This window comes from Carassius auratus, chromosome 40 (genome assembly GCF_003368295.1).
Source record: "Carassius auratus strain Wakin chromosome 40, ASM336829v1, whole genome shotgun sequence".
Classification (NCBI taxonomy): domain Eukaryota; kingdom Metazoa; phylum Chordata; class Actinopteri; order Cypriniformes; family Cyprinidae; genus Carassius; species Carassius auratus.
The window spans coordinates 20,409,266-20,433,210 of record NC_039282.1 but is presented as its reverse complement, the minus strand read 5'-3'; the positions used below and the strand labels follow the sequence as shown (position 1 = coordinate 20,433,210).

Here is a 23,945-nt window from a genome sequence, read left to right as displayed (position 1 = left end):
CCTTCAGTTAATCTGAGATCAGGATGAGTTTGTTTCTTCATCAGATTTGGAGAAATGCAGCATTGCATCCTCTGCAGTGAATGGGAGAACACTGAGGGAAGTAAGTGCAACTCGAGTTGTCTGTTAAACGTTTTCAGCTATTGCATGGTTCATTCAATATGCAGAAGATATCGCAACCTGTCAGTAGTATGTAGTAACTGCTGAAGTATAAAAACCTTTGTCTCTGGTGAATGTAGCCATATGGAGTTGTATTTATAAAGCTGGTCTATCTGCCTCTGGTAAGACTATTAAAAATCACATTTGAGCACATTTTAGGCAAGACAAAAGTCATTTGATTGTGTTTTAGAGTTGGTGCAGTGGTTTTAAATAAGTTGGTTCTTTCGCAGATTATCATGACGACTGACAAACAAGAATATCAGGTGAGTTTGAGAAATTAAATTCAATGTTTATTCTAGTTTCACCCTTAAGTTACACCCTTCTGACTGTCCTACAGATGCACAGGAACAGATCCCTACAGGACACAGGTAACGGAAAGCTTGAGGATGGAGCTGATGTTGATGGCAAATGTGTTGTACAAGTCCAGAGCAGATGGAACAACATCCGTAAGTACTCTAGTTTAACTATTAAAATCAGTATACATGATATCACTAGATCTTTTAGCGGAGGATGGCACCAATCAATCTGATTCCGAAATTAAGTCGAAAAAATGTCTTTAAGGCAAGGCACTGCAGGCAAAATCGTTTAGTTGGTTACACTTTATCTATTTGCGTCTGTAGATTTCTATTACAGTACATATATTTAGACTTCAGCAGCACTTACACAAACCAAAACTTAAGAGTTTTATTCCTCTCTATATTCTGAGGGTTTTACTGAAGGGTTTGTTCATATATCATTCACAGCTGAAAATGCATATTTCTAAATGTATGGTTTTTTTTCTACACTTCTGCAGCACTTACACCAAAACTTAGGGTTATATTCATATCTATATTCTGAAGGTTTTTACTGAAGGGTTTGTTCATATATCATTCACACTCATTTATATAGCATTTTATTCCTAAAAACATGCTGAAAATGCATATTTTTAAAGGCAGTAAGTTTGTTTCTCCACTTCAGCAGCACTTACACACACCAAAACTTAGGGTTATATTCATATCTATATTCTGAAGGTCTTTACTGAAGGGTTTGTTTATATATCATTCACACTCATTTATATAGCATTTTATTCCTAAAAACATGCCGAAAATGCATATTTCTAAATGTATGGGGTTTTTTTTCTACACTTCTGCAGCACTTACACCAAAACTTAGGGTTATATTTATATCTATATTCTGAAGGTTTTTACTGAAGGGTTTGTTCATATATCATTCACACTCATTTATATAGCATTTTATTCCTTAAAAACATGCTGAAAATGCATATTTTTAAAGGCAGTAAGTTTGTTTCTCCACTTCAGCAGCACATACATACACCCAAACTTAGGGTTATATTCATATCTATATTCTGAAGGTTTTTACTGAAGTGTTTGTATATATATATATTGTTCACAATCATTAATACAACATTTTATTCCTAAAAACGCTTGTATATATATTTTTTTCCTGGCTGTTTACAGTATTTTCTGATTTATGCAGTGATAAAAAGAGAAATCCTAAATCCCCACAGTAAAAACCTTTGACTCTAATATGTCAACAAAATCAAACAAAAATTTTGAAACTGACCTGATGCATTTCTGCTCTGGAAATGTTTTCAGATTAGTGCATATTTAAGTAGACAGTGCCTCATTTGCAAATTTAACCATTTCAGAAAACTTTTAAAAATTATATCTTTATACATTCTGATTAATCAAGTCAGGAAATATGCTGTTATCTTATAAGTTAATATTTTCCCTATTTGCCTATACTGTTGTTTTAATAGTTTTATTGCAATGTCAATTGTTTTAAAATAAGCCTCAGTATGATAATGTGTACAGTGGTTCAGGCTGTTGATTTTGTGTGTGTGTGTGTGTGTGTGTGTGTGTGTCAGACCTGTCCCTGGTGTGTGTTCTGTTGGGCATCTCTCTCATAATGATGCTGGATGGCTGCCGGCCCTCCTCCGAGTCGTGGGTTCTGCTCGGTTCTGCTGGAATCCCGATCTGGGACTGGACGTCTGTGTGTGTGGTGATGTTCTTCACTGTCCTGCAGGTGGCACTCTATTATCTACCTGTGGGACAGGTGACAGAAGGCAAGATGGGCTGTGATGGAAAGCGTTTGAAATACAAACTCAACGGTAAGAGAAAACTCCATCTTCAGACCTCAAGCGTTTCATCAAATTAATATGTCAAGCTGAATGGGAAGAATCTCAAAATAATAAATTATTTGAAATTAATCCCTTGGTGGGAAAAACAACGATTTAAATCAAGAAAAGTTTTGAAAGTACTTTTTTTGTAAGATGTACATTGGAAGACTTTTAATATTTATATCACAAGTGCATTCAAAGAATCTTTTATAGAAATGTTAAATTTACAATGTCATGAGACAACTATTTTTTATATTAGAATAAACTTTAAGGAATTATTTTGTAAGATGGATTTTTTTATTACAAATTATTTATTGTATTGTTAATGTCGAATCTTTATATTCCATATAATAACCTATGTAGCTGATATGGCAATAAATGTAAATATATATCCAACTAAGCAACAGTAAGAGATTGGGCACAAATATCAAGACGACTTCTGCATTTTTTGTTTGATCTGACTTCACTGTCCTCCAGCATTATCCACACACTGTTCTCCTGTTTAATTCTGTAAAGCTGCTTCGACACAATCTGGATTGTATAAAGCGCTATACGGATGAAGGTGGCTTGACTCGTTCAGTAAGAAGGACTCTGATGGTGACAGGGTTGGGGCGTCTGTTGCAGGTCTGCATGCGTTTCTCCTGACTGTGGTTCTGATGCTGGTTCTGTGGTTCTCTGGTGTTCTGCGGCCCGGCGCTGTGATGGACAGGATCTTCTCTCTGGTGAGCGCAGCTATGGCCGTCTCTCTGGTCTTCAGCCTCATGCTGTTCCTGTGTCCAATCAGAACACCCTCCTCCGCACACGTGACCTACAACAACACGGGTACGATCCGCACCTCATCTTATCTGTCACGCCTGAGGTCAGAGGTCATGTGTGTGCTTGTGTTGTACAGCAAAGCGCCTGCTGAAGTTTGTTCTGGGTCAGAGCATGGACCCTCGTCTGGGCATCATCGACGTCAAGCACTTCGTGATGGTCAGGGTTGGGTTTATCGGCTGGGTGAGTCTGAGCAGATCAGGATTCTGCGCCTGTCAGATGAGCGGTCACTGAAGTCTGTGTTGGTCCTGCAGGGCATGATGGATGTGAATTATCTCCTGACCGCTATAGAGACGAAGAACTCGTCTCTCTCTCTGCTGCTCGTCATCATCTTTCAGCTCATTTACATACTGGACTTCCTCATCGATGAGGTCAGCCGAACTGGTTTTTAATCTTGCAAAGACTTTTGAGATGGTGTGTGATGAGTTGCATAGTCCAGATCTAATCACATGTTTTGTTGCGCATCCAGAGATTTATTTGGTGAATATTAAATGATTTGCTTAGTTGAACATAATGCACATTTTTGCATGTCTTGCCATTTGCATCCATGCATTTTCTTATGCAGTATCTCAAAACGTACATAAAAATATGTTGATGTAAACAGTTGTTTGTATTTCATGTAGTATGAAACCGAACAATGAATTGTATTTCTTGCATTTCTGGCCAGGGCTCTGTTCTGACGACCAAAGAGTTCACGGACGAGCCGATTGGGTTCATCATGATTCTGGGCGAGTTCATCTGGATCCCTTTCTTCTCCAGTCTTCCCGTTTACTTCCTGCTTCAGAGGCCCAATCACATCCACTTCCTGTCTGCCGTCCCCATCTGCCTGCTCTTCGGTAAGCTCACATACTATGATATACTGCAAGATGTAATGTTCTTTCTCATCAACTTTATCTCGATTTCCAATTAAATGAAGCAAGTTTGTGCTTAAAACAAGAAAAATGTGTATCAACGGCATCAGAAAGGTCAGGTAAAACAGGAATAGTTGTCTGTATTTGTACTCTTTGAAGCACAAACTCGCTTGATTTTGATCAGTTTTTCACAAAGCAAGACTCAATGTCTTTGTGATTGTTGTAATTCTCAGTGCAGTTTATGAACAGGTACAGGCTTCCTGATTTATTACCTGTCCAACGAGCAGAAAGATGGTTTCCGCAGAAATCCCAAGGATCCGGCTTACGCTCGTATGTGACCTCTTCACATCCTCATTCTGCTTTCCTTCAGTTCTTCCGCTGTAAACAGTTCATGAATGCATGTCAGGAAAGCATTGAGCTTTGCATCATCTTGAAGGAGATGTGAAGTCAGGTCGCTGATGATGATGTCAGTCTCTCTCAAAGGTCTGAAGACGATCCTCAGCCCGGCCGGAAGCAGTCTGCTGGTGTCCGGATGGTTCGGATGGGTCCGGCACCCCAATTACTCTGGAGACATCCTGATGATGTTGGCCTGGTGTCTGCCGTGCGGTACGGTTAAAGAGCAGAGCTGCTTCAGATGCGTTTGAAGGCTTTGTGCCAGCAGTGCACGAGTGATTTACCTGGTTTGTGTCTCACGCAGGCTTCAGCAGTGTTCTGCCGTACTTGCCAGCGCTGCAGTGCTTTCATTTACTGAGGCAACGAGCCAATGAAATCGAAGAATCATGTCTGAAGAAGCACAGAGACGCCTGGAGAGAGTACTGTCGACGAGTGCCATACAAACTGCTGCCTTACGTCTACTGAACATCTCATGAACCTCATCAGAGCAGAGTTATTATTCCCAGCGGTGTGCATCCTGTGATCATGCACTAACCCATGACATTTAGTTTTGTTTGTAGAAATCATGTATTAAGGTGTATTCAGAGATATTGAATAATGAAATAAACTTTTTTTCTGTGTAATTTCCTATTTAATTTCCAAAAATAGTGTTTGGGGAAAAAAGAAAAAAATAGCAGCCTGATAGTGGATTAATTTATATTTATAGTGGGAGTCAAAAATAATGATGTATATGTATATGTGTGTTTATGCTAAAACATTAATGTATACAATAATTGCATTGTATTTAATTATTTATAACTTAAATGTTAGTATATAGTAATTAAATCAATCATAAAGCTGTTCTGCAAAAAAAAAAAAAAAAAGGAAAACATTTGGAAAATGTTTTGATTTGATGGTACTTGGGGAAAAGAAAATCACATAAAAACTTTTTTTTTTAATTAACAAAATGTACAAATTGCAATGATTTTAACGGCAGGACCCACTTTTGTTTGAGACTATTTCCAGTTAAATTATTAAAAAAGCTTTAAAAACAGTTCAAATATACAAGTCACTGTATGAAGTGATTTATTTTGACTATACCAATTTTTCTTCTTCGTTTAAACTGCCACTTTCTGTGTTTATAAGATGTTCTCAATAAAAATAGCCTAAATAAGTGATAGAGCTTAGTATAAAAAGTAAATACAAAAAATATAATATAACATTATACATGATTCACAATCAGTAGCATGTAAATATCCTGATAGATGGAAATCTATCGCCAAAGTAAACATTATTTACATTTATTTAAACCCTAATCTAAAGTGTATGCATGTCCATACTAAGTATTTGAGTTCTGACTGGCTGTTATAGTAGTACAATGACAATAAAAACACGAGAATAGTGTGTTTAATGTAATAAAAGCTGATTTGGTCTTAAAATTAGGTTTTTAGGTTGTGAAAGAGTGTTAAAAAAATCGCAGAGACGTGGGTTGCCAGGTTTTTACAACAAAAAAACGCCCACCTGCTACACACAACTAAATCAATTTTTTTTCGCTGGTTTGTTCCGGTGCTGAAGAATAAAGACTTTTTTAATAAAGAAAGCCTTGCCACCCCTGCTGCCACCCCAGTTGGCAGCAACGAATTAAAGTTTATGGCCAATTTGAAAATTTAGGAGCATGAAACTTTTGTGATTCACGAACCCGCTCCGAACTCCCGAACTGATTCAAATGATTCGCGAAGCCGCTCCGAACTCCCGAACTGATTCAAATGGTTTGCGATCCCCAAACTGACTTAAATGATTCGCGAACCCGCTCCTAACTCTCGAATTGATTCAAATGATCCGCAAAGCCGCTCTGAACTCTCAAACTGATTCAAATGATGCGCGAACCCGCTCCGAACTCCCAAACTGACTCAAATGATTCGCGATCCCCATAACTGACTCAAATGATTCGCGATTCCCCTACGAACTCCCGAACTGATTCAAATGATTCGCGATACCCATAACTGACTCAAATGATTCGCGAACCCGCTTTGAACTCCCGAACTGACTCAAATGATTCGCGAACACGCTCCGAACTCCTGAACTGACTCAAATGATTCGCGAACCCGCTCCGAACTCCCGAACTGACTCAAATGATTCGCGAACACGCTCCGAACTCCTGAACTGACTCAAATGATTCGCGATCCCACTACGAACTCCCGAACTGATTAAAATGATTCGCAATCCCCAAACTGACTCAAATGATTCGCGAATCCGCTTTGAACTCCCGAACTGATTCAAATGATTTGCGATCCCCAAACTCGAATAATTTACAAAGTATTAATATACTGTAATATTTTTGTTGTTGTTGTTGATATAAAAACAGACTTAAGCCATCAATAGCCTTTAAAATGGCTTAAAATGCATTATATAAAAAAATGAGGCAATAATGATTGGTTAATAATAACACTGTTAAAATACATAATACAAAATAAAAAATTTATGTACATGTTATTACAAATGCCATGTGATTGCTGCTGTTACACTTACAGGACGATCAAATCCTTGTTTAGGCGACTGACCAAACATTTCATTCAAATATTCACTTCATCTTTCATTTTTGGACACCTTTTTGCTATAGATGACACAGGCTTTATAATTTCTTCAACAAAAAACGTGCATATCACAACCCTTACAAAAATAAACCATGGTTTTATCATAGTAAAACTGCTTAGTTTCCTTTTGCATGATTTCTGAATGCTTGAGACTATAAAATAAATTTGAGTCATAATAAAGTTATAGCCGCAGGTAAATGTCGAGAGCTACAATTGTGATTTGTAAATAATACAATTTATTCATTTAGTTTTTTATTTGATTAAAGTTATTTTTCACCCCTATATTAGGTTTTTTTTCCATCATCATATTTGAGGAAGGGGGGCACAACAATAAATCCTGCTTATGGGAATCCTTAAGGTGTTGTTATACACGTCTCTGGGAATGTGTGCTCTACTACACACACACACACACACACACACACACACACACACACACTGAAGCACGCGTGGTGTTTTCAGCTCTTCACTATATTGATGCATGATGTATGCTACACATGTGTACGTCAGCGCGCTATGAAAGGATTTCACCATTTCATTTGATAAAACTATCGTCATTCATTTGTATCGTATTCACAGACTGACAGAAACAGCAATGTCTTTACGACAACCTGTCGTAAACTCAAACAGAAATATAGTACTATTGCACAGTAGAGTATGCTATACTTCCTATTAGCTAATAATAATAGTTAATTAAAAAACACAGAAACTATGTCTATAACTCACCAAAATAAAAGTGTGGTCTAACTAAAAGAAATTATGTAAGAAATTGCTTAGTAAAATATACTTAAAAAAGATATACTAAAACATTATTTTAAAGGAATATCACACAAGTTATCATAGAAGTTTTAATTTAAGCTTGTCAAAACAATAACACCATATTTTTCAAAAACAATTTCTAAAAGTACATTTGTATTTGTGCCTATAATGTTTATTTATGTATTATTATTGTCAGCTAATAAAAGCTATGCTTCAGGACCATATTCATATAACATCTAAGGCTAAATGTAGCTCTTGACTGGTTGAGTTAGATGATGATTAACACTAAACTGTAGAAAATCAGTTGAGTCTCCCCAGCTGGAAATGGCTGTTAAAATCTTGTGTTTCTTATAATAAATTGACATATTGATAAGACTGAATCTTTTATAATGCTCTTAATGACATGTTGATGCATACTGTATGCATTAGTGAGTGTGTGGTGCTTATGGGGTATGGTCACTTATTCCTTATATGTTTGTAATGTTTGTTATAACTGTTTCAAATGCAAGACATTGATTGCATGAGATTAAGTTTGTAAATGATAGCTGTGTCCTTTTGTAGTGTGCACATATATTTATCATCAAACTGTGATAACTGTGACTAAATTCAGTATATATACGTCTGCCATTTATGTTGGCACCCCATCAATATTTTTCTAGATCCGCCCCTGTCAACAGTGTTAACATGTCCCATTACCAGGTGAAAACTGCGGACTTGTTGCCAAGTCTGTTGTTTTCCCGCGGAAAAGGGCTTCTGTAACAATGTTGCAGCGGGTTGTTTTTCATGTCCGCGGTTTGAAGCGACCGAAATAACGGGATGTTTAGCCAGTGGATTGCGGGGGAAACCCCACTGGTCTAGTTTTGAATAGCAGTTGGGCGGGTTTTGTTTTGAATCCCTGGCAACCCTGAATTATCAGCCATTTCACCTCAAACTGTCTTCAAGCAGCGAACACCCGCCGCAGCGGAAGAACCTCCCGAAGCACAGGACAGGTGAGTCCCCGCGCGGCACGCGCTCCACCCGGTCCCGGTGACCGGTAACAGGAGACGAAGACTTTCAGCTCGGTGATAAATATGTGTGTATCGAGCTGCAATAGGGGGGAAATGCGTTATTTATTCGCTTGCTTCCTTTCAAACTGATTCGCGCACTTATGCTCGCAGTAATTTTCTCAAATATATTCTGAAACTGGCGCCACCGCTGTACGTCGCTAAACGTGATCGGTAGAGTGGTACAAATCGTGTTCAAGCTTCGCACAGTACACTGATGTTTTGTTTCTTCTCTCACAATTCGAGCAGCCATTATGTAATCAGCATGAGGAGGCGGGGCTGGATGGACACACTGAGCGCTGATTGGCGCGGAGTGATTGAAGCCACGCCCCGACCGCTTGTAAATGGGCGGAGAATGTGTTGATTGACTGATGTCACTGTAACCATGGGAAACCCTGTGAAACCAGCTGACATAACGGGAAGCGTGAAAGTAATCAAAACCAAAACTTTATCATTTTAGCGAAGTGCGCCATCATCTGAAGGAGAACAGCACGAAAAGCAATTATATTTTCAAATACAAGGCTTAAATTGAAACACTTTTAGAAAATGCAGTCATTTTATCTACAAATTTTATTTTATAATTTCTCATTGGCACACAACTATATCATTATCTCATTATATTGCATCTTTACTCTGAACATGTATACATTTTATTAATTATTCATTAAATATATTGAAAAAGTGCATAATTGCAATCTGAGTTGTAACTGATTTTACTTTAGTGTATGTTTATGACAAATTTACTGTCTAAACATGCTATAATATATTATTAGATGTTAAAATAAATACATTTACAAAAATCTAAAAAATTAGATTTGATTAAAAAAAATCTAATTTAATCTAAATAATTAGTTTGAACTAAATTGAATAAAATAAATAACATTTGATTTATTGGGCTGATGTTAAATAATATAAGTTTGAATAATCAATAAATAAGACTTTCTAATGAAAAACTTAATTAACAAAAAGATTTAAACTAAATTATAAAATTTTTAGGATGGGCCCCTTATATAAGGATGATCATATTTGGGGGTCCAAATAAGTGTGTAATGTTGTGTGTGTGTGTTTGAGGTGAGCGTGTGTCAGAATGGCCCGTACGAAGCAGACCGCCCGTAAATCCACCGGAGGAAAAGCTCCTCGTAAGCAGCTGGCGACTAAAGCGGCCCGTAAGAGTGCGCCCTCTACTGGAGGAGTCAAGAAGCCCCATCGCTACAGGTACTGAGCCGCGGCTCGTGTTGGGTCTGGAGCCGCGGGGCGAGCGCTGACCGCTCTGTGTGTGTCTGTAGGCCCGGGACCGTGGCTCTGCGTGAGATCCGCCGCTACCAGAAGTCCACCGAGCTGCTGATCCGCAAGCTTCCCTTCCAGCGTCTGGTGCGTGAGATCGCTCAGGACTTCAAGACCGACCTGCGCTTCCAGAGCGCCGCCATCGGAGCCCTGCAGGTCAGACACAGCTTCACACTTCTCCAGAAGATCACTTATATTCGTTAATATAAAAGTATGTTTTTTTTTTCTATGGGAGCACGCTTCCACCATTGAATAAAGAAATTGACTTTTTATATCATAATTCTGACTTACATTTTAGAGAAGTGCACAATTTTGAGAAAAAAGTTTGAATTGTGACATTAAAATCTGGAAACAAGGAAACAATTGTGAGATGTAACCTCAGAATTCAGATAAAAAATACAGAATTGTGAGATGTAAATGATGTCGAATTGCTAGACTTAAAAGAGGGAGAATTGGGAGACGTTAACGAAGAATTGGGAGACGTAAACGAAGAATTGGGAGACGTAAACAAAGAAGAAATGCGAGACGTGAACGAAGAAGAATTGCGAGACGGGAACGAAGAAGAATTGCGAGACATAAACAAAGAATTGCGAGACGTTAACGAAGAATTGCGAGACGTAAACGAAGAATTGCAAGATGTAAACAAAGAATGCGAGACATGAACAAAGAATTGTGAAATGTTAACGAAAAATTGCGAGACGTAAACGAAGAATTGCGAGATGTAAACGAAGAATTCGAGACATGAACAAAGAATTGTGAGACGTTAACGAAAAATTGCGAGACGTAAACAAAGAATTGTGAGACGTTAACAAAAATTGCGAGACGTAAACGAAGAATTGTGAGACGTTAACAAAAATTGCGAGACGTAAACGAAGAATAGCGAGATGTAAACGAAGAAGAAATGCGAGACATGAACAAAGAATTGCGAGTCGTGAACGAAGAAGAATTGCGAGACGTAAACGAAGATTTGCGAGACCTAAACGAAGAACTGCGAGACGTAAACGAAGAATTGCAAGACGTAAACAAAGAATTGCGAGACGTAAACGAAGAAGAACTGCGAGACGTAAACGAAGAATTGCGAGATGTAAACGAAGAAAAATTGTGAGACGTAAACGGAGAGGAATTGCAAGACGTAAATGAAGAATTGTGAGACATAAACGAAGAATTGCGAGACTTAAACGAAGAATTACGAGATGTAAATGAAGAATTGCGAGACGCAAACGAAAAATTACGAGATGTAAACGAACAATTGCGAGACGTAAATGCAGAAACTTGCAATTCTGTGGAAAAAAGTCTGATTTTAGTTTGTCTTGCATTGTGATTTGTTTCTCAGAATTGCGAGAAAAAAATTACTCAATTGTAAGATATAAAATTGGAGTTGCAAGAAAAAAGTCATTGTGAAATAAAAAGTTACCTTTTATATTTTTGCTCCATGGCAGCATACATGTAATAATGTATACTGTTCTAATAATACATATAAAAGTGTGTGTGTGTGTGTGTGTGCAGGAGGCCAGCGAGGCGTATCTGGTGGGTCTGTTTGAGGACACAAACCTGTGTGCCATCCACGCCAAGCGTGTCACCATCATGCCCAAAGACATCCAGCTGGCACGCCGCATCCGTGGAGAACGAGCCTGAGCTCCTCTCTCTCTCTCTCTCTCTCTCTCTCTCTCTCTCTGTGTCTCTCTCTCTCTTCATCTGTGTGTGTTTGTTTGTGTTGGTCACTCTCTCTCTCTCTGTGTTGGTGTTGTATTCTCAGATGAGCTCTTGTGTCGTGTCGTCGTGTGATTTGAAGCACAAGAGTTCAAACCCTCAGGGTGATTAATTAAGGACTCCAGGCACTAATTAACACTTCCTGTTCCTGAATGAAAGAACTGGTTGTCTAATCTGATTTCAGGTGCTAAACTCCTCACTGGAAGAGTCAGAATCTTCTTCAATCAATTTTTTTTCTTGAAATAAGTCTTGTTTGTGTATTGAGTGCTTTATAATGATGTTCTTAATTTTCCTGAGATGCACAGATTGGCAGGTGGGCATATGATGTCGGTGATGCATTCTGGGATTGTCGTTTGGTTGAATATTGTGTTTTTGAGGAGCAGATGTAGCAACAGACTCTATTTTATACCATTTGATATATCCTTCATGAGTTAAGTAGACACTCGCTCAGGTTTTTCTACACCTTTCATGGTTTTAATCACAAGATGTTTATGTTTGCTTTGTTTTTGTATGTGTGTAAGTCCTAAAAAGCCAATCTTTGTACTACAGGAAAAAATAATTGGACAATAAATTGGTGTTGAACTGTTATAGAGTCTGTTTTATGGAAATATTTCACCACCAGTCTCGTTTTTCTCAGGTAAAAAAGTTATAAGTGTAATTAAGTGATATTAAAATGTTTGTAAATATATAAATGATTTAAAACAAAAATGGTTAAAACCAAGAAATAATAAAGTCACCCGAATAAAAATAAGTAGATAATGCTACAATTTAAAAATATATATTTAAATACTTTAAATTATGCTTAACAATGAATTTAATTTGATTTAAAAAAAAAAAATTAAAATCAAGAAATAATAAAAAGTACCCGAATACATTTTATAAATACATAAAATATAAAAGTAAATTAGAAACTGATATTAATAAATGAAAAACAAATAAAATAAAAATAATTAATTCATATTCATATTCATTATATTAATATTACAAAAATAATAGACTAAAGTAAATGTGATTAAAATAGGCATTTGATTTAACAAAAAATATAAAAAATAATAAATTAAAATGTATAAAATAAAATAATAAAAATTGATTCGATCAATAAAGAATAAATACATGACTATATCTGACAGAACGGTGCTTTAGTGAGTACAATAAAACTAAATAACGGAATGTAATATAATGCTGCTGATAAGAGTCTGTGCAGACACTAGTGTGTGATTATTTTAACAGATGAAGATTGTTTTTTCTCACACGTTGAAGCGCGATGTGGCTTCCGCGGTGCATTGTGGGAGCCGCCGATTGTCGCATTTCCGCTGCCATTGTGCGCAAGAGACAGTAAATAACACTGAAGCTTCACTCAAAACACGACTTCTGCTGAGGTAAGGCCGAAAAGACAAATAAAACACAAGTGTGTTCAGTTTAGTTGTTGTTTTAGGCGGGAAATGTGGTGGTGTCTGTGAATTCGTGTCTGTTTGAGAGGGTTTGTGTGTATTTGAGGGAAATCCTGAAGCGCTTGAGCGGCGAAATCCATCCTGAATAAACTGATATTTAGAAAACGCCGAAAAAACACCATAAACGCCTCCATTCCTGCTTTAACCGTCGGATATTGCAGCCCTAGAGTGTTTTCTTTGTAGTCCGAGTGTAATATGTTAGAACAGCGGGGAGTTTGCAGAGAAATTGTCGAAGTATTATCGTTAGTTCTTGTCTTTTCTCGCTCAGTTTTCGGCGCAGATCAAACAGGCGCCATGATGTTCACAGAAGAGGGGCGGGGCTTACGCCGGCCGTCTGGTCTGTTTCCTGTCCTCTGATTGGTCGGCTCGTGAATATTGTTATAATGAGGCTGGTTCTTGAGGAATGATTGACACGTTGAGCTTGTTGTTGTTTTCAAGCGTCTGTCCTCAACTGTACTTTTATGACTGAGTGTCTGTGACGTCATTATATTATTAGATATTCTATGAAGCAGTTGTTTTCAAACTGCCTCGGAAAATATACAGGAAAAACTGATAAAATATAGAACAAAAATAAGATTAAACTAACTAAACATAAATGTGATCAACTTTAGTTATTAAGTTATTCATTTTAATTAATTTTAATCAATTTGCTATAATCATGTGTTCTTTTATTTTAAGCAATTTATTTAAATCACGTCCCTTTATTTATACAATTTCCTTATTAACAAAATCTATTTACACCATTTATTTAATTGTACGTTATTCCGGTTTTAGTTACTTAAAGTTACTTTAGTAAAAAAAAAAAATAGCAGAACAGTGAAAAAAGAAAAACAGATGTGACGTAATAAACTAAATATTTAGCAAATAAATACTTTTTTTTATTAAAATATTGATACATAAAAATATAGAGCTGCATTTTCTTTTTAAAGTATGAGTTTAGTATGAGGTCTGAGTGCAGTGAGAATGTGTGTACAGTACATGTTTCTGTGCGTGTGTGTAATGTTGTGTGTGTGTGTGTGTGTTTGAGGTGAGCGTGTGTCAGAATGGCCCGTACGAAGCAGACCGCCCGTAAATCCACCGGAGGAAAAGCTCCTCGTAAGCAGCTGGCGACTAAAGCGGCCCGTAAGAGTGCGCCCTCTACTGGAGGAGTCAAGAAGCCCCATCGCTACAGGTACTGAGCCGCGGCTCGTGTTGGGTCTGGAGCCGCGGGGCGAGCGCTGACCGCTCTGTGTGTGTCTGTAGGCCCGGGACCGTGGCTCTGCGTGAGATCCGCCGCTACCAGAAGTCCACCGAGCTGCTGATCCGCAAGCTTCCCTTCCAGCGTCTGGTGCGTGAGATCGCTCAGGACTTCAAGACCGACCTGCGCTTCCAGAGCGCCGCCATCGGAGCCCTGCAGGTCAGTCCTGGTCAGGGTTATTATAGTGGATTAAAACCATTGAAACTGCATTTATTTGATTCAAATACTGGAAAAACAGTGTAATATTATTCAAATGTAAAAAGCTGTTTTCTGTGTGAATCTGTGTTAAAGTGTAATGTATTTCTGTGATGCTCCGCTGTATTTTCAGCATCATTCCTCCAGTCTTCAGTGTCACATGATCTTCAGAAATCATGAAAATACAGCTGCACATCACAGAAATAAATTACATTTTAACAGAGATTCACACAGAAAACAGATGTTCTCCATTAGAATAAAATTTCTATGCTTTTACTGTAGTTTTAATCAAATAAATGCAGCCTTGTTAAGCAGAAAGGACTTTAAAAATATGAAAAATGTCATTAATATTGTACAAAACACAACAAAGTTACTAAAACTGACAAACTATTATAGTATCTGAGTGCTACTGAACTCTTCTCAGGTCATGTGACTCGTGTGTGTGTGTGTGTGTGTGTGTGTGCAGGAGGCCAGCGAGGCGTATCTGGTGGGTCTGTTTGAGGACACAAACCTGTGTGCCATCCACGCCAAGCGTGTCACCATCATGCCCAAAGACATCCAGCTGGCACGCCGCATCCGTGGAGAACGAGCCTGAGCGCCTCTCTCTCTCTCCGTGTGTGTCTCTCTCTCTATCTCTGTCTGTCTCTGTCTCTCTCTCTCTCTCTCTCTGTGTGTGTCTCTCTCTCTATCTCTGTCTCTCTCTCTCTCTCTCTCTCTCTCTCTCTCTCTCTCTCTCTCTCTCTCTCTCTCTCTGTCTGGTAGTTGTAGAGTTCAGTCCTGGTGGGGTGGGTGGGTGCTGATATACGTGGTGTCTGTGTTTTTTAAGGCAGCAGACTATTAGGGTACTTCCTGTTTGCATGTACCGGCCTGTGACCGATCGGCCTCAAACACACACACACACACACACTCAGTCTGTCCATCGATCATGAGTGAAGGTTAAATAAGGCGGTCAGGGCTGATGTCTGCGTTCAGGGCTTTACGTCTCTAATGCAGGGTGCTAGAACAGCCCTGACCCGTCCCAGAATTCCCTGCACCGTCCGTCACGAGCACACGTGTGTGTGTGTGTGTGTCGATCAGCACGGCGTTTGTATACGAGTCCGAGCATCTCTTCAACAAATGTTCATTATTGCAATATTAAGAATTACTTTTAATAATTATTAATCTGATTCTTTTATTTGAATGCATTCATATAAGCTTGTTTCACAGATCTAGAGCATATTTTTGAAGGTGGAGCTTCTTATAAAGACAGTTTTAGATCACAAATCGTGTTTATTTTCTAAAGGATGAATTAGTGTTCAGTCTGAAGCGTGTGAAGGGAGGATTGCTGTTGAGTTTGGTCTTGATCGGAGAATCTGGATTCACACTGAATAAATATGTATTGGCTTGATACTGTTTTTGAGTCCTGCCACGTGATCTTCCTTCATTAAAGAGCAGTTTTCTACTCTCATCCCTTCAGCGTCACACGACTCCTCAGGCAGACATGGAAACATTATTATTATTATTATTATTGAATCCTGCTTGATTTGTTTCTCCTTGATTCAGCGTTTGACTACAGAACATTCAGGTGTTTCATAAACAGATCTTTGTAATTTGAAATTTCTCTTAATTGCATAATAAATGGATGTCACACATTTTTTGTGGGTTGTCTTATTAAGTTAAAATAAGTCACATTCAGCTCTTGTTATAGGAAATTATTCACATTGCCTTTTTGTTATTGTAAAGCACATAATTTCTTGTATGAAATTAACATTTAGGGCTTTTCAGAAATACTGAATGTTTGATCATAAATACTCTGTCTTTAAAAATGAATGAAATTAAAAATGTAACACCCTTATGAAAACATGATATTTTGTAAATCTAGTTTTCAAGTAGTTTGTCATGAATCAACATCTCAGGAATATGTTATGGGGTTTCAAATCAAAAATTGACTATGGAACAGGACATTGATTAAATTCAAGTCCCCGTTAAAGGGAAAAAAAAGTGTTTATTAGGCATTCTGGGACACAAGTGAATGGGTAAGAAATTATATTGTCATAATCCTAGGAAATATTAGATATTATTATGAAAATCTTGCCATTTATTATTAAAACTGAATAAATATACATATACACACATATATATGTATATATATGTGTGTGTATGTATATATGTGTGTGTGTGTGTATATATATATATATATAAAATATATATATACTTTTTTTTTTTTTTATTAAACATTTTTTACTTGCTTGTCATGTGACCATGAACCGTGTACATTTAAAAGTGATACTGAATAATTAAATTATTAATTTTAAAATCTCAGTGGTACTAAAGTAAATACATTAGGTGAAAGAGGTTCAGAGGACACTCATGCGGACACACAATGCTGCGTGTGAAGGTGCAGAACGACCATAGAACGACGGAAATGCAATAAAATTATACATTTTCATTCGGCTCCGTACGATGCAGTGACTCCGCCCACTCGCGCGGTGGCGCTACAGAAGCGCGTCACTGATGACGTCACGGCATCGCGCCGCTCTCACGTTCGTGAGGATCCGAGAGTCTGGAAATAAACCGAAAATATTGACACTTACAATTAAAAACACAATAAACAAGTGGCCATAGTCATGGGGACGACATTCGAGCAGATGAGAGCGAATGTCGGCAAACTTCTGCGCGGCATCGACAGGTGAAGATTATTATTAATAACCGATTAACATCGTCCCGCTTTAAAACGCTTCACAAACAGAATTTATTATTCTGCGTTATATAGTTTTTTTTTTTGCGTGTGATAGTTTGAATCAGTGTTAATTTCGTTGACTAAATATTTTCGTCATTATTTTCGTCACGAATATATTTTTGCCGACGAAAACGAAACGAAAACTAAAATAGAAGGCACTGATGGAGACTAAAACTATGACTAAATTGATTGACATTATCGTCAACGAATAAAGGACGAGACGAAAATAGACTGTGACGAAAATCAAATCAGCAGACGGGAGAGATGCGAGGAATGAGCAAAAGAACCAGCAAAACAGAACAGACTGCATGAGAGAAGAGAACCAATCAGAGCCTGACTTATTGAGACGTGAAGCGAAGGTTTTCAGTTTTTATGAGCTCCCGGGAAGTCGGCATTCGAAGAGGTGATAGGGACTTTAAGCAACAGCCTCTGGTGGAACGGCAACGCCATTCTGGCGTTGTATTGCGCCTGCGCGAATTTAACTGCTTTGTGACGTTCTAATTTAACGGTCTACTACGGGAGAACAGCTGATTTGCCGGAGTCGCTACAACGTGAGAGGTTAGGTAAATAAATGTTATGTTTTTAGACTTATTTACATCATACAATATTAAAAACTCCTCTTCTGACAAAAGATTGTCATTTAACGCCAAAAGCAATCCTTCTCTTGCTTTTTTAAATTATATATTTTTTGGGATCTCAATAAATGAATTAATGCTGCGTTGCGCTGTTCTGTTTGACCGTTGCTTAGTGACTTTTACGTTCTTGGCTACAGCGGTGTGACGGCAAACTTCCGGTCGCTGTAGCCGTTCCATTCGCAGCTGTTGCTTAAAGTCCCTACTGTCTAAAAGAGCGACAAAATGTCCACAGCTCACTTCACGTTTGACGACGAACAAAACAAAACAAAGTGTAAAGCACGCAGAGCGCTCATTCGTGGCAAGAACACAACCAATTTGAAAAGACATTTACAGACGAGCCACCCGGACATTTTCTCAAATGTAATTTCACAACGATGTTCTTTTGTTTATTGAGCTAAGCAAAATTGGAATAGTGCAGTGCGTAGATGTTGTAGCATTAAATATTACGAACTGAAAAGTACTGTAAAATAGCCCCTTCTTCAAATTAGATGCGAGCACAATACTAATACGTAATATCATGATAAATACATTTGATTAATACTAATGTTTAGTATATTTTATAATGTTCTACTTGTTGACAATATCACAAATATTTCTATATTAGTCATGTGAAACATGAATGTTCACATCCTATCATTATACATACAAATCTAGCAATATTGTAGTATTTAAAACATACAATATTGCTAGACAAATGAATACCTTATAAAATCTTGTTACTTTTTTTATCCACCCAACTTATTAAATATTTACTTTAAATGTATGCACTTATTGTTCAGCTCAGCTGTAAGCTTTAAGGTCCTGGACCTAACGTTATTTTTCTTTTATTGATGGTCAGTTGGCAGCTAGTTATTGTTTACATTATCATGACAGTGTTTGTTGCTGCATAAAAGCTTTTGAATCAAAATAAAGACACAGTTGTGTTGAAATAAAGTTGAATTTGTGTTTTATATATTTTGGTTAAGTTTGTTTCCTATACCAGCTGTAAAAAATTGTCTAGTAAATCTGTTACTGATTTTAGTCTTATTTTAGTCGACTAAAATACCAAGCAATTTTAGTCGACTAAAATACCAAGCAATTTTAGTCGACTAAAATAAGACTAAAATTAAAACAAATCAGATGACTAAAACTTGACTAAAACTAAAAAGAATTATAGTCAAAAGACTAAGACTAAAACTAAATTAAAATTTCGTGTCAAAATTAACACTGGTTTGAATGCTCTTAATTCTATCAAACCAGCTTCACAGAAATAAAGAGTGATATGACTAAAGTTTCAGCTCTACGGAAAACAATGAGCCGTTATTTATATTAATTCAGTTCAGTAACAGTGTCAATGGCGCAAAGTTCACGAATAAACCGAGCTCAATTTATCTAAACATTAATATTATTTATATTGATTATTATTATAATTATGTCATTATTTTTTTTAATAAAACAAATATTTCCGGTCCTTGATTCTGATTGGCTGAGCCGTGTTCGAAGCTGTTGTAAATTACGCTACAAAGTAACATACCTTTGTTTACTTCTGTGTGTTGCTCGGCAACCACTTTGTTGCAACCACAACTGTTTGGTGGAAGGATACTGTTTTTATTAATATCATTACACATTTTTTCCCGTTTTATTTTGTGAATCATTACTGTGTATATGGAATAACCATTTTATAAAAGCAATAAGCCCTATGAAGGTTTACAGTGAATTTATAACAGTTAAGGGGTTTTATGCACTCTGCTTTCCCTCGTACCAAAAACCCCTATATAATTATGAAACTTTTTTTTTTAATGTGATTCATCGCGATTAATCATTTGACAGCGCTAATACAATTATATTAATATCACTGATCATTAATATTCTTGATCAGTAACAGTAATGAGTCCGATCTAATGATAACAGGTATAACCCGGAGAATCTGTCCACGCTGGAGCGATACGTGGACACACAGGCCAGAGAAAACACCTACGACCTGGAGGCCGACCACAAACTCTCTCTCAGTACAGTTATATATTACTATAGTGATATTTCACCTGTTCACAGAGCGAGCCTTTCCCTGTTTGTTTGCAGCTTAACAGAAGTCACACGCATAATTCACAAAATGACAGTAGAGTTAGTACAGTGAAGGATCAGGCCTGTGGAGAGTGTGTTACTGGTGTGTGTTTCTCAGGCCAGTCTGGAGGAGAATCGAGAGCTCATTGATGGAATCACTGGGTTTGAGTGATTGCTGTGTTACTGATATTATAAATTATTATATTTCATCATCTGCTGTTCACTGAAACCTAAGGAAGTCCGTTTCAATGATGGAATTATAAGATTTTTTATCTCACAATTTTGACTTTATATCTTGCTGTTCTCAAAGTTCTTACCTTTTTCTCAGAACTGTTTTTTTCATAATTCTTTGTCTATATCTCACAACTCTGTATTTATATCTGAAATGTTACATCATTTTTCTCGCAATTCGGTTTATATTGAGTAATTCTGACTTTTTTTTTCTCTCAGAATTATCTGTTTTTCTCACAATTGCAAGAAAGCAGTCTGATTTGTGAGCTAAAAAGTTCCAATTACCTTTTTCATTTTTTTTTCCCGTGGCAGAAACAAGAGTCCACAGAAATAAAGTTATAATTTTTGACAAAGATTTCTTGCACCAAAACATGAATTTATTTACATAAATCTGAGCCTTGCATTTAGTTTTCATCATATAAGTCTCTAATCTGCACACACAGAACTATTATTATTATTATTATTATTATCAGTGTGTATTTTCTCTGAAGGTGCAGTGGACCCGGATGTGTTGTGATGTATGGATCTTCTATGTTCTCCGTGTAAGACAGACCTGATTCCAGCAGCAGGAGTTTCTCTGTGTTGGTCTGAAGGTCATGTGTTTGTTCTGTGTCTCCAGTCATCTGTCACGTCGTGGGAATCACGTACCAGAACATCGAGCACCGGCTGCTGGCTGAGATGCTGGGAGATCCTCTGGGTGAGACTCCACACACACACACACACACACCTGATGATGTTAATCTCACCACAGACACCCAGGTGAAGGTCTGGATGAATAAGTACGGCTGGACAGAGAATGAAGATGGACTGATATTCATTCACAGTCAGGAGGAGAGCGTCAAGCCCAAGAACATCGTGGAGAAGATCGACTTTGAGAGTGAGTTTCTCTGAATGACAGCGACTTCTGGCTTTAATGTTGAAGTGTTTCTCAAGATGAATGATGTTCTCTGGTGTCCACAGGTGTGTCCAGCATCATGGCCACATCACAGTGAACACACACACACACACACACACACACACACACTCAATCTCATGCCTCAGTTTCCTCTTGATTTAATTTTACAATAAAGTCATTTCAGTTAAGAAATTTGGAGTCTTTTATTACAATTGCACATATTTATGCAGATGTCATATATTTGTTTTCATATTTCACTTTATACATCGGTAAGTTTTTTTCTTTGTGTTTGCACTTAAGAGATTACAAAAATATGACGATTTGGGATTTGTATTTAGGAAAGAGATAAAAATGTAAGGAAGCTTGTTTTCTCCACCTGTAACTTGCAACTATTTATCTCACCGTTTGGAAGGTTTTTTCCCTCAGTTCTGCACAATATAAGCTCAGTTAATATCTCACCATTCCAACTTTTTGTTTTTCTCAGAATTCAAAATTTTTATCTTTCAATTCAGACTTATTTTTTCAGAATTCTTAGAAAAAGGTCTGAATTGTGTGTTAACAAGTTTCCTTGTAATGTTTGAATCCAGTGGCAGAAACAAGCTTCTATACAAATGTGATTCTAGTTTTGAATTAGATGTTTTAAATACGCATGTATACATTATAATGTAACCTGAGAATGATAGACTTCCTCTGTGTGTCAACTAGCCCCAGTCTTATCTCTGAAGACAAAACTTTAAGGAGATACAATCACAACAGTCACTTATTAGAAGAAATTACTTCAATCTGTACATGTGTAATGATAATTAATGAGGCTATAATACCAATAAACTATAATACCAATAAAACGCGCGTCTTCTGAGCGCGTCATCACGAGGTCTGCGCCGGCGCATGCGCAGTGGAGCCGGAGCGCTGTCCAGAGTGCTGAAGCGTGAGCGTCAATCATCTCCATCGAAACGCGTGTCTGATGTCTCCGTGATCGAGGAATGATGCGATTGATCTCCGAACAGCTGAGGTACTTCAGCACTCTTTACTCTCTTTCACTGAACACAGTCAGAACGAGAAGGGTGATGATAGGTTGGGACTAGTTAGAGTTGGTGTTAGTACAATGTTTTACTAGAATAATTATTCCTCCCAAGGTTTATTGGGGAAAATGTGTTCCCTCTCAGGTCATCAGAGATCAGGATGAGTTCGTTTCTTCATCAGGTTTGTAGAAATGTAGCATTGCATCAGTGTCTCATCAATGGATGCTCTGCAGTGAATGGGTGCCGTCAGACGTGTTTAGGTAAAATATGAATCCATAATAACACTTCCTCCAGTGAAAAAGTGCATCTGCTGTTGTCTCTCACAGATTAGTTTAGATCTGTTTAAACGCTGCTTGATCTGTGCAGATTTCTCTCCTGATTCAGACCAGAACACTTTTTCACTGGAGGAAGTGTTATTATGGATTATAGACTCTATGTGTTTGAGTTAAAATCATCTTAATGCTGGATGTGTTTCAGGTTTTGTCTTCTCCAGATGTTCACTGATGGACTGGAGTGCTGTGGATTATTGTGATGTTTTTATCAGACTCTCATTCTGACGGCACCCATTCACTGCAGAGCATCCATTGATGAGACACTGATGCAGTGCTACATTTCCACAAACCTGATCATGTTCATTTTTGCATGAACTATTCTTTAACTGATGTAATTCCAAACACATTAAAAGGAGATTTAAAAGGAACATTCGTTAGCGCTCTCCATACAATAACAGTTTATAATAATAATATCCGGCAAGCTCTCCAAATGTCAAAAAGAATATCACAACTGGTTTTCTGTGGTTTGTGCACTTTATTGGAAAAGCTTATGAAGGCTTTATGCGAGAAAATAGATTTAAAGTTAATTTTCACACACAAAAATCAACAGTAATCTATAGATTTACTGAAGTGCATCATTAGAGAGCATTTAAAGGATTTCAGTTCTGAATTATGTGATCTTGTTGCAGAATATTTATTTAGAACTTTATGTTGACAGATGTGATTCTGCATCGTGACTCGTGGATGTAGAGACGCATGCTGTAACACACAAACACACACCGTTGCATTGCCAAAGAGTTCTTTATTTAAACCAATAAAACAATCTCTTTACTCAACACATTGCTGGAACTCTTTCGGCAGTTAATTTGAGTGTTTTCCCAATTTAATCACATTAAACATCCAGAGTATTCACTCATATAACATTTAACACATGACAACAATCCATACGGACAAACTGTGCTGCTTTTGAAGACATCACGAGACGATCCATCCTGACTGGCACATCTTCCATCCGTCTGCAGAAACATCATCATCCGGTGCTGGAGCTCATCTTCACAGCTGAGGACGATGATGATGATGATGATGATGATGATGGTAAGGAATGAGCTCTTCGCTCCTCATGCATCCTGGTATTGTTTGACCAGTAACCACATGAGCAGAACTGTGATCAACACAATCATAAAGTTCAGAAAGAGCTCTTGTGCGGATCGGTCCATCTGAGCCGTTCAGAGCAGAAACACGACAGCTGGAAGACTGGAGAAGATCGGGGATCTGGATCAGAGAGAGAGAGAGAGAGAGAGACAGAGAGAGGGAGAGGGGGAGAGAGATGTGGAAAATAGACAAGTATGCTGGTCATTTAGAATTTAAGCCAGTCATCTATCCATCCATCTGTCTATTTATCCTTCCAAGTTTCACCCCCTGCTTGGCTTTGAATCAAACACAAATCTATCATCAGTTTAACTGCTGTGAGACACACACACACACACACACACACACATTTACTGTCCCTATCACATATCACAGACTATTGTTTTATATAAAATCAATTCT

The 23,945-nt window shown here is 37.6% G+C and overlaps 5 protein-coding genes across 10 annotated transcripts; 4 read left to right on the top strand and 1 right to left on the bottom strand.

Moving 5' to 3' along the window:
• The first annotated feature begins 165 nt into the window (after nucleotides 1-165).
• Nucleotides 166-4,954, top strand: LOC113058846 (delta(14)-sterol reductase). Its single transcript, XM_026227104.1, has 11 exons — nucleotides 166-278; nucleotides 387-419; nucleotides 494-602; nucleotides 2,023-2,265; nucleotides 2,899-3,096; nucleotides 3,167-3,270; nucleotides 3,342-3,458; nucleotides 3,755-3,923; nucleotides 4,188-4,268; nucleotides 4,422-4,544; nucleotides 4,636-4,954. Exons 2-11 carry the CDS (start codon nucleotides 393-395, stop codon nucleotides 4,794-4,796), a joined length of 1,332 nt encoding a protein of 443 aa, XP_026082889.1. The 5' UTR covers nucleotides 166-278; nucleotides 387-392; the 3' UTR covers nucleotides 4,797-4,954.
• Nucleotides 4,955-8,521: 3,567 nt separating this feature from the next.
• LOC113058847 (histone H3.3) lies at nucleotides 8,522-11,921 on the top strand. The gene is made up of 4 exons (XM_026227105.1): nucleotides 8,522-8,649; nucleotides 9,775-9,918; nucleotides 9,990-10,143; nucleotides 11,494-11,921. Exons 2-4 carry the CDS (start codon nucleotides 9,791-9,793, stop codon nucleotides 11,620-11,622), a joined length of 411 nt encoding a protein of 136 aa, XP_026082890.1. The 5' UTR covers nucleotides 8,522-8,649; nucleotides 9,775-9,790; the 3' UTR covers nucleotides 11,623-11,921.
• A 1,063-nt stretch (nucleotides 11,922-12,984) lies between these two features.
• LOC113058848 (histone H3.3) lies at nucleotides 12,985-16,211 on the top strand. The gene is made up of 4 exons (XM_026227106.1): nucleotides 12,985-13,076; nucleotides 14,176-14,319; nucleotides 14,391-14,544; nucleotides 15,047-16,211. Exons 2-4 carry the CDS (start codon nucleotides 14,192-14,194, stop codon nucleotides 15,173-15,175), a joined length of 411 nt encoding a protein of 136 aa, XP_026082891.1. The 5' UTR covers nucleotides 12,985-13,076; nucleotides 14,176-14,191; the 3' UTR covers nucleotides 15,176-16,211.
• Nucleotides 16,212-17,071: 860 nt separating this feature from the next.
• On the top strand, nucleotides 17,072-21,265 carry LOC113058844 (eukaryotic translation initiation factor 3 subunit K-like). 6 transcript variants are annotated; one of them, XM_026227101.1, is made up of 6 exons: nucleotides 17,072-17,248; nucleotides 19,825-19,922; nucleotides 20,697-20,747; nucleotides 20,825-20,902; nucleotides 20,957-21,082; nucleotides 21,166-21,265. In XM_026227101.1, exons 3-6 carry the CDS (start codon nucleotides 20,726-20,728, stop codon nucleotides 21,195-21,197), a joined length of 258 nt encoding a protein of 85 aa, XP_026082886.1. In that variant the 5' UTR covers nucleotides 17,072-17,248; nucleotides 19,825-19,922; nucleotides 20,697-20,725; the 3' UTR covers nucleotides 21,198-21,265. The 6 variants fall into 6 exon arrangements, with proteins under 6 accessions (XP_026082886.1, XP_026082882.1, XP_026082885.1 ...); XM_026227097.1 differs by having other exon boundaries at nucleotides 20,825-21,082; XM_026227100.1 differs by lacking the exons at nucleotides 19,825-19,922; nucleotides 20,697-20,747.
• A 1,911-nt stretch (nucleotides 21,266-23,176) lies between these two features.
• LOC113058843 (sarcolipin-like) lies at nucleotides 23,177-23,666 on the bottom strand. The gene has a single exon (XM_026227095.1). It carries the CDS (start codon nucleotides 23,609-23,611, stop codon nucleotides 23,513-23,515), a length of 99 nt encoding a protein of 32 aa, XP_026082880.1. The 5' UTR covers nucleotides 23,612-23,666; the 3' UTR covers nucleotides 23,177-23,512.
• Nucleotides 23,667-23,945: the final 279 nt, after the last annotated feature.

Excerpts from the sequence above, each read along its gene's own strand:
- LOC113058846 (XM_026227104.1), top strand. The coding sequence starts at position 393 with ATGACGACTGACAAACAAGAATATCAG. Across the intron at positions 603-2,022 it reads GAGCAGATGGAACAACATCC|ACCTGTCCCTGGTGTGTGTT; the intron begins GTAAGTACTCTA and ends TGTGTGTGTCAG. Across the intron at positions 3,271-3,341 it reads GGGTTGGGTTTATCGGCTGG|GGCATGATGGATGTGAATTA; the intron begins GTGAGTCTGAGC and ends TTGGTCCTGCAG.
- LOC113058847 (XM_026227105.1), top strand. The coding sequence starts at position 9,791 with ATGGCCCGTACGAAGCAGACCGCCCGTAAATCCACCGGAGGAAAAGCT. Across the intron at positions 9,919-9,989 it reads AAGAAGCCCCATCGCTACAG|GCCCGGGACCGTGGCTCTGC; the intron begins GTACTGAGCCGC and ends GTGTGTCTGTAG. Across the intron at positions 10,144-11,493 it reads CCGCCATCGGAGCCCTGCAG|GAGGCCAGCGAGGCGTATCT; the intron begins GTCAGACACAGC and ends GTGTGTGTGCAG.
- LOC113058848 (XM_026227106.1), top strand. The coding sequence starts at position 14,192 with ATGGCCCGTACGAAGCAGACCGCCCGTAAATCCACCGGAGGAAAAGCT. Across the intron at positions 14,320-14,390 it reads AAGAAGCCCCATCGCTACAG|GCCCGGGACCGTGGCTCTGC; the intron begins GTACTGAGCCGC and ends GTGTGTCTGTAG. Across the intron at positions 14,545-15,046 it reads CCGCCATCGGAGCCCTGCAG|GAGGCCAGCGAGGCGTATCT; the intron begins GTCAGTCCTGGT and ends GTGTGTGTGCAG.
- LOC113058844 (XM_026227096.1), top strand. The coding sequence starts at position 17,218 with ATGTCGGCAAACTTCTGCGCGGCATCGACAG. Across the intron at positions 17,249-20,824 it reads CTTCTGCGCGGCATCGACAG|TCATCTGTCACGTCGTGGGA; the intron begins GTGAAGATTATT and ends CTGTGTCTCCAG. Across the intron at positions 21,083-21,165 it reads GGAGAAGATCGACTTTGAGA|GTGTGTCCAGCATCATGGCC; the intron begins GTGAGTTTCTCT and ends TGGTGTCCACAG.
- LOC113058843 (XM_026227095.1), bottom strand. The coding sequence starts at position 23,611 with ATGGACCGATCCGCACAAGAGCTCTTTCTGAACTTTATGATTGTGTTG.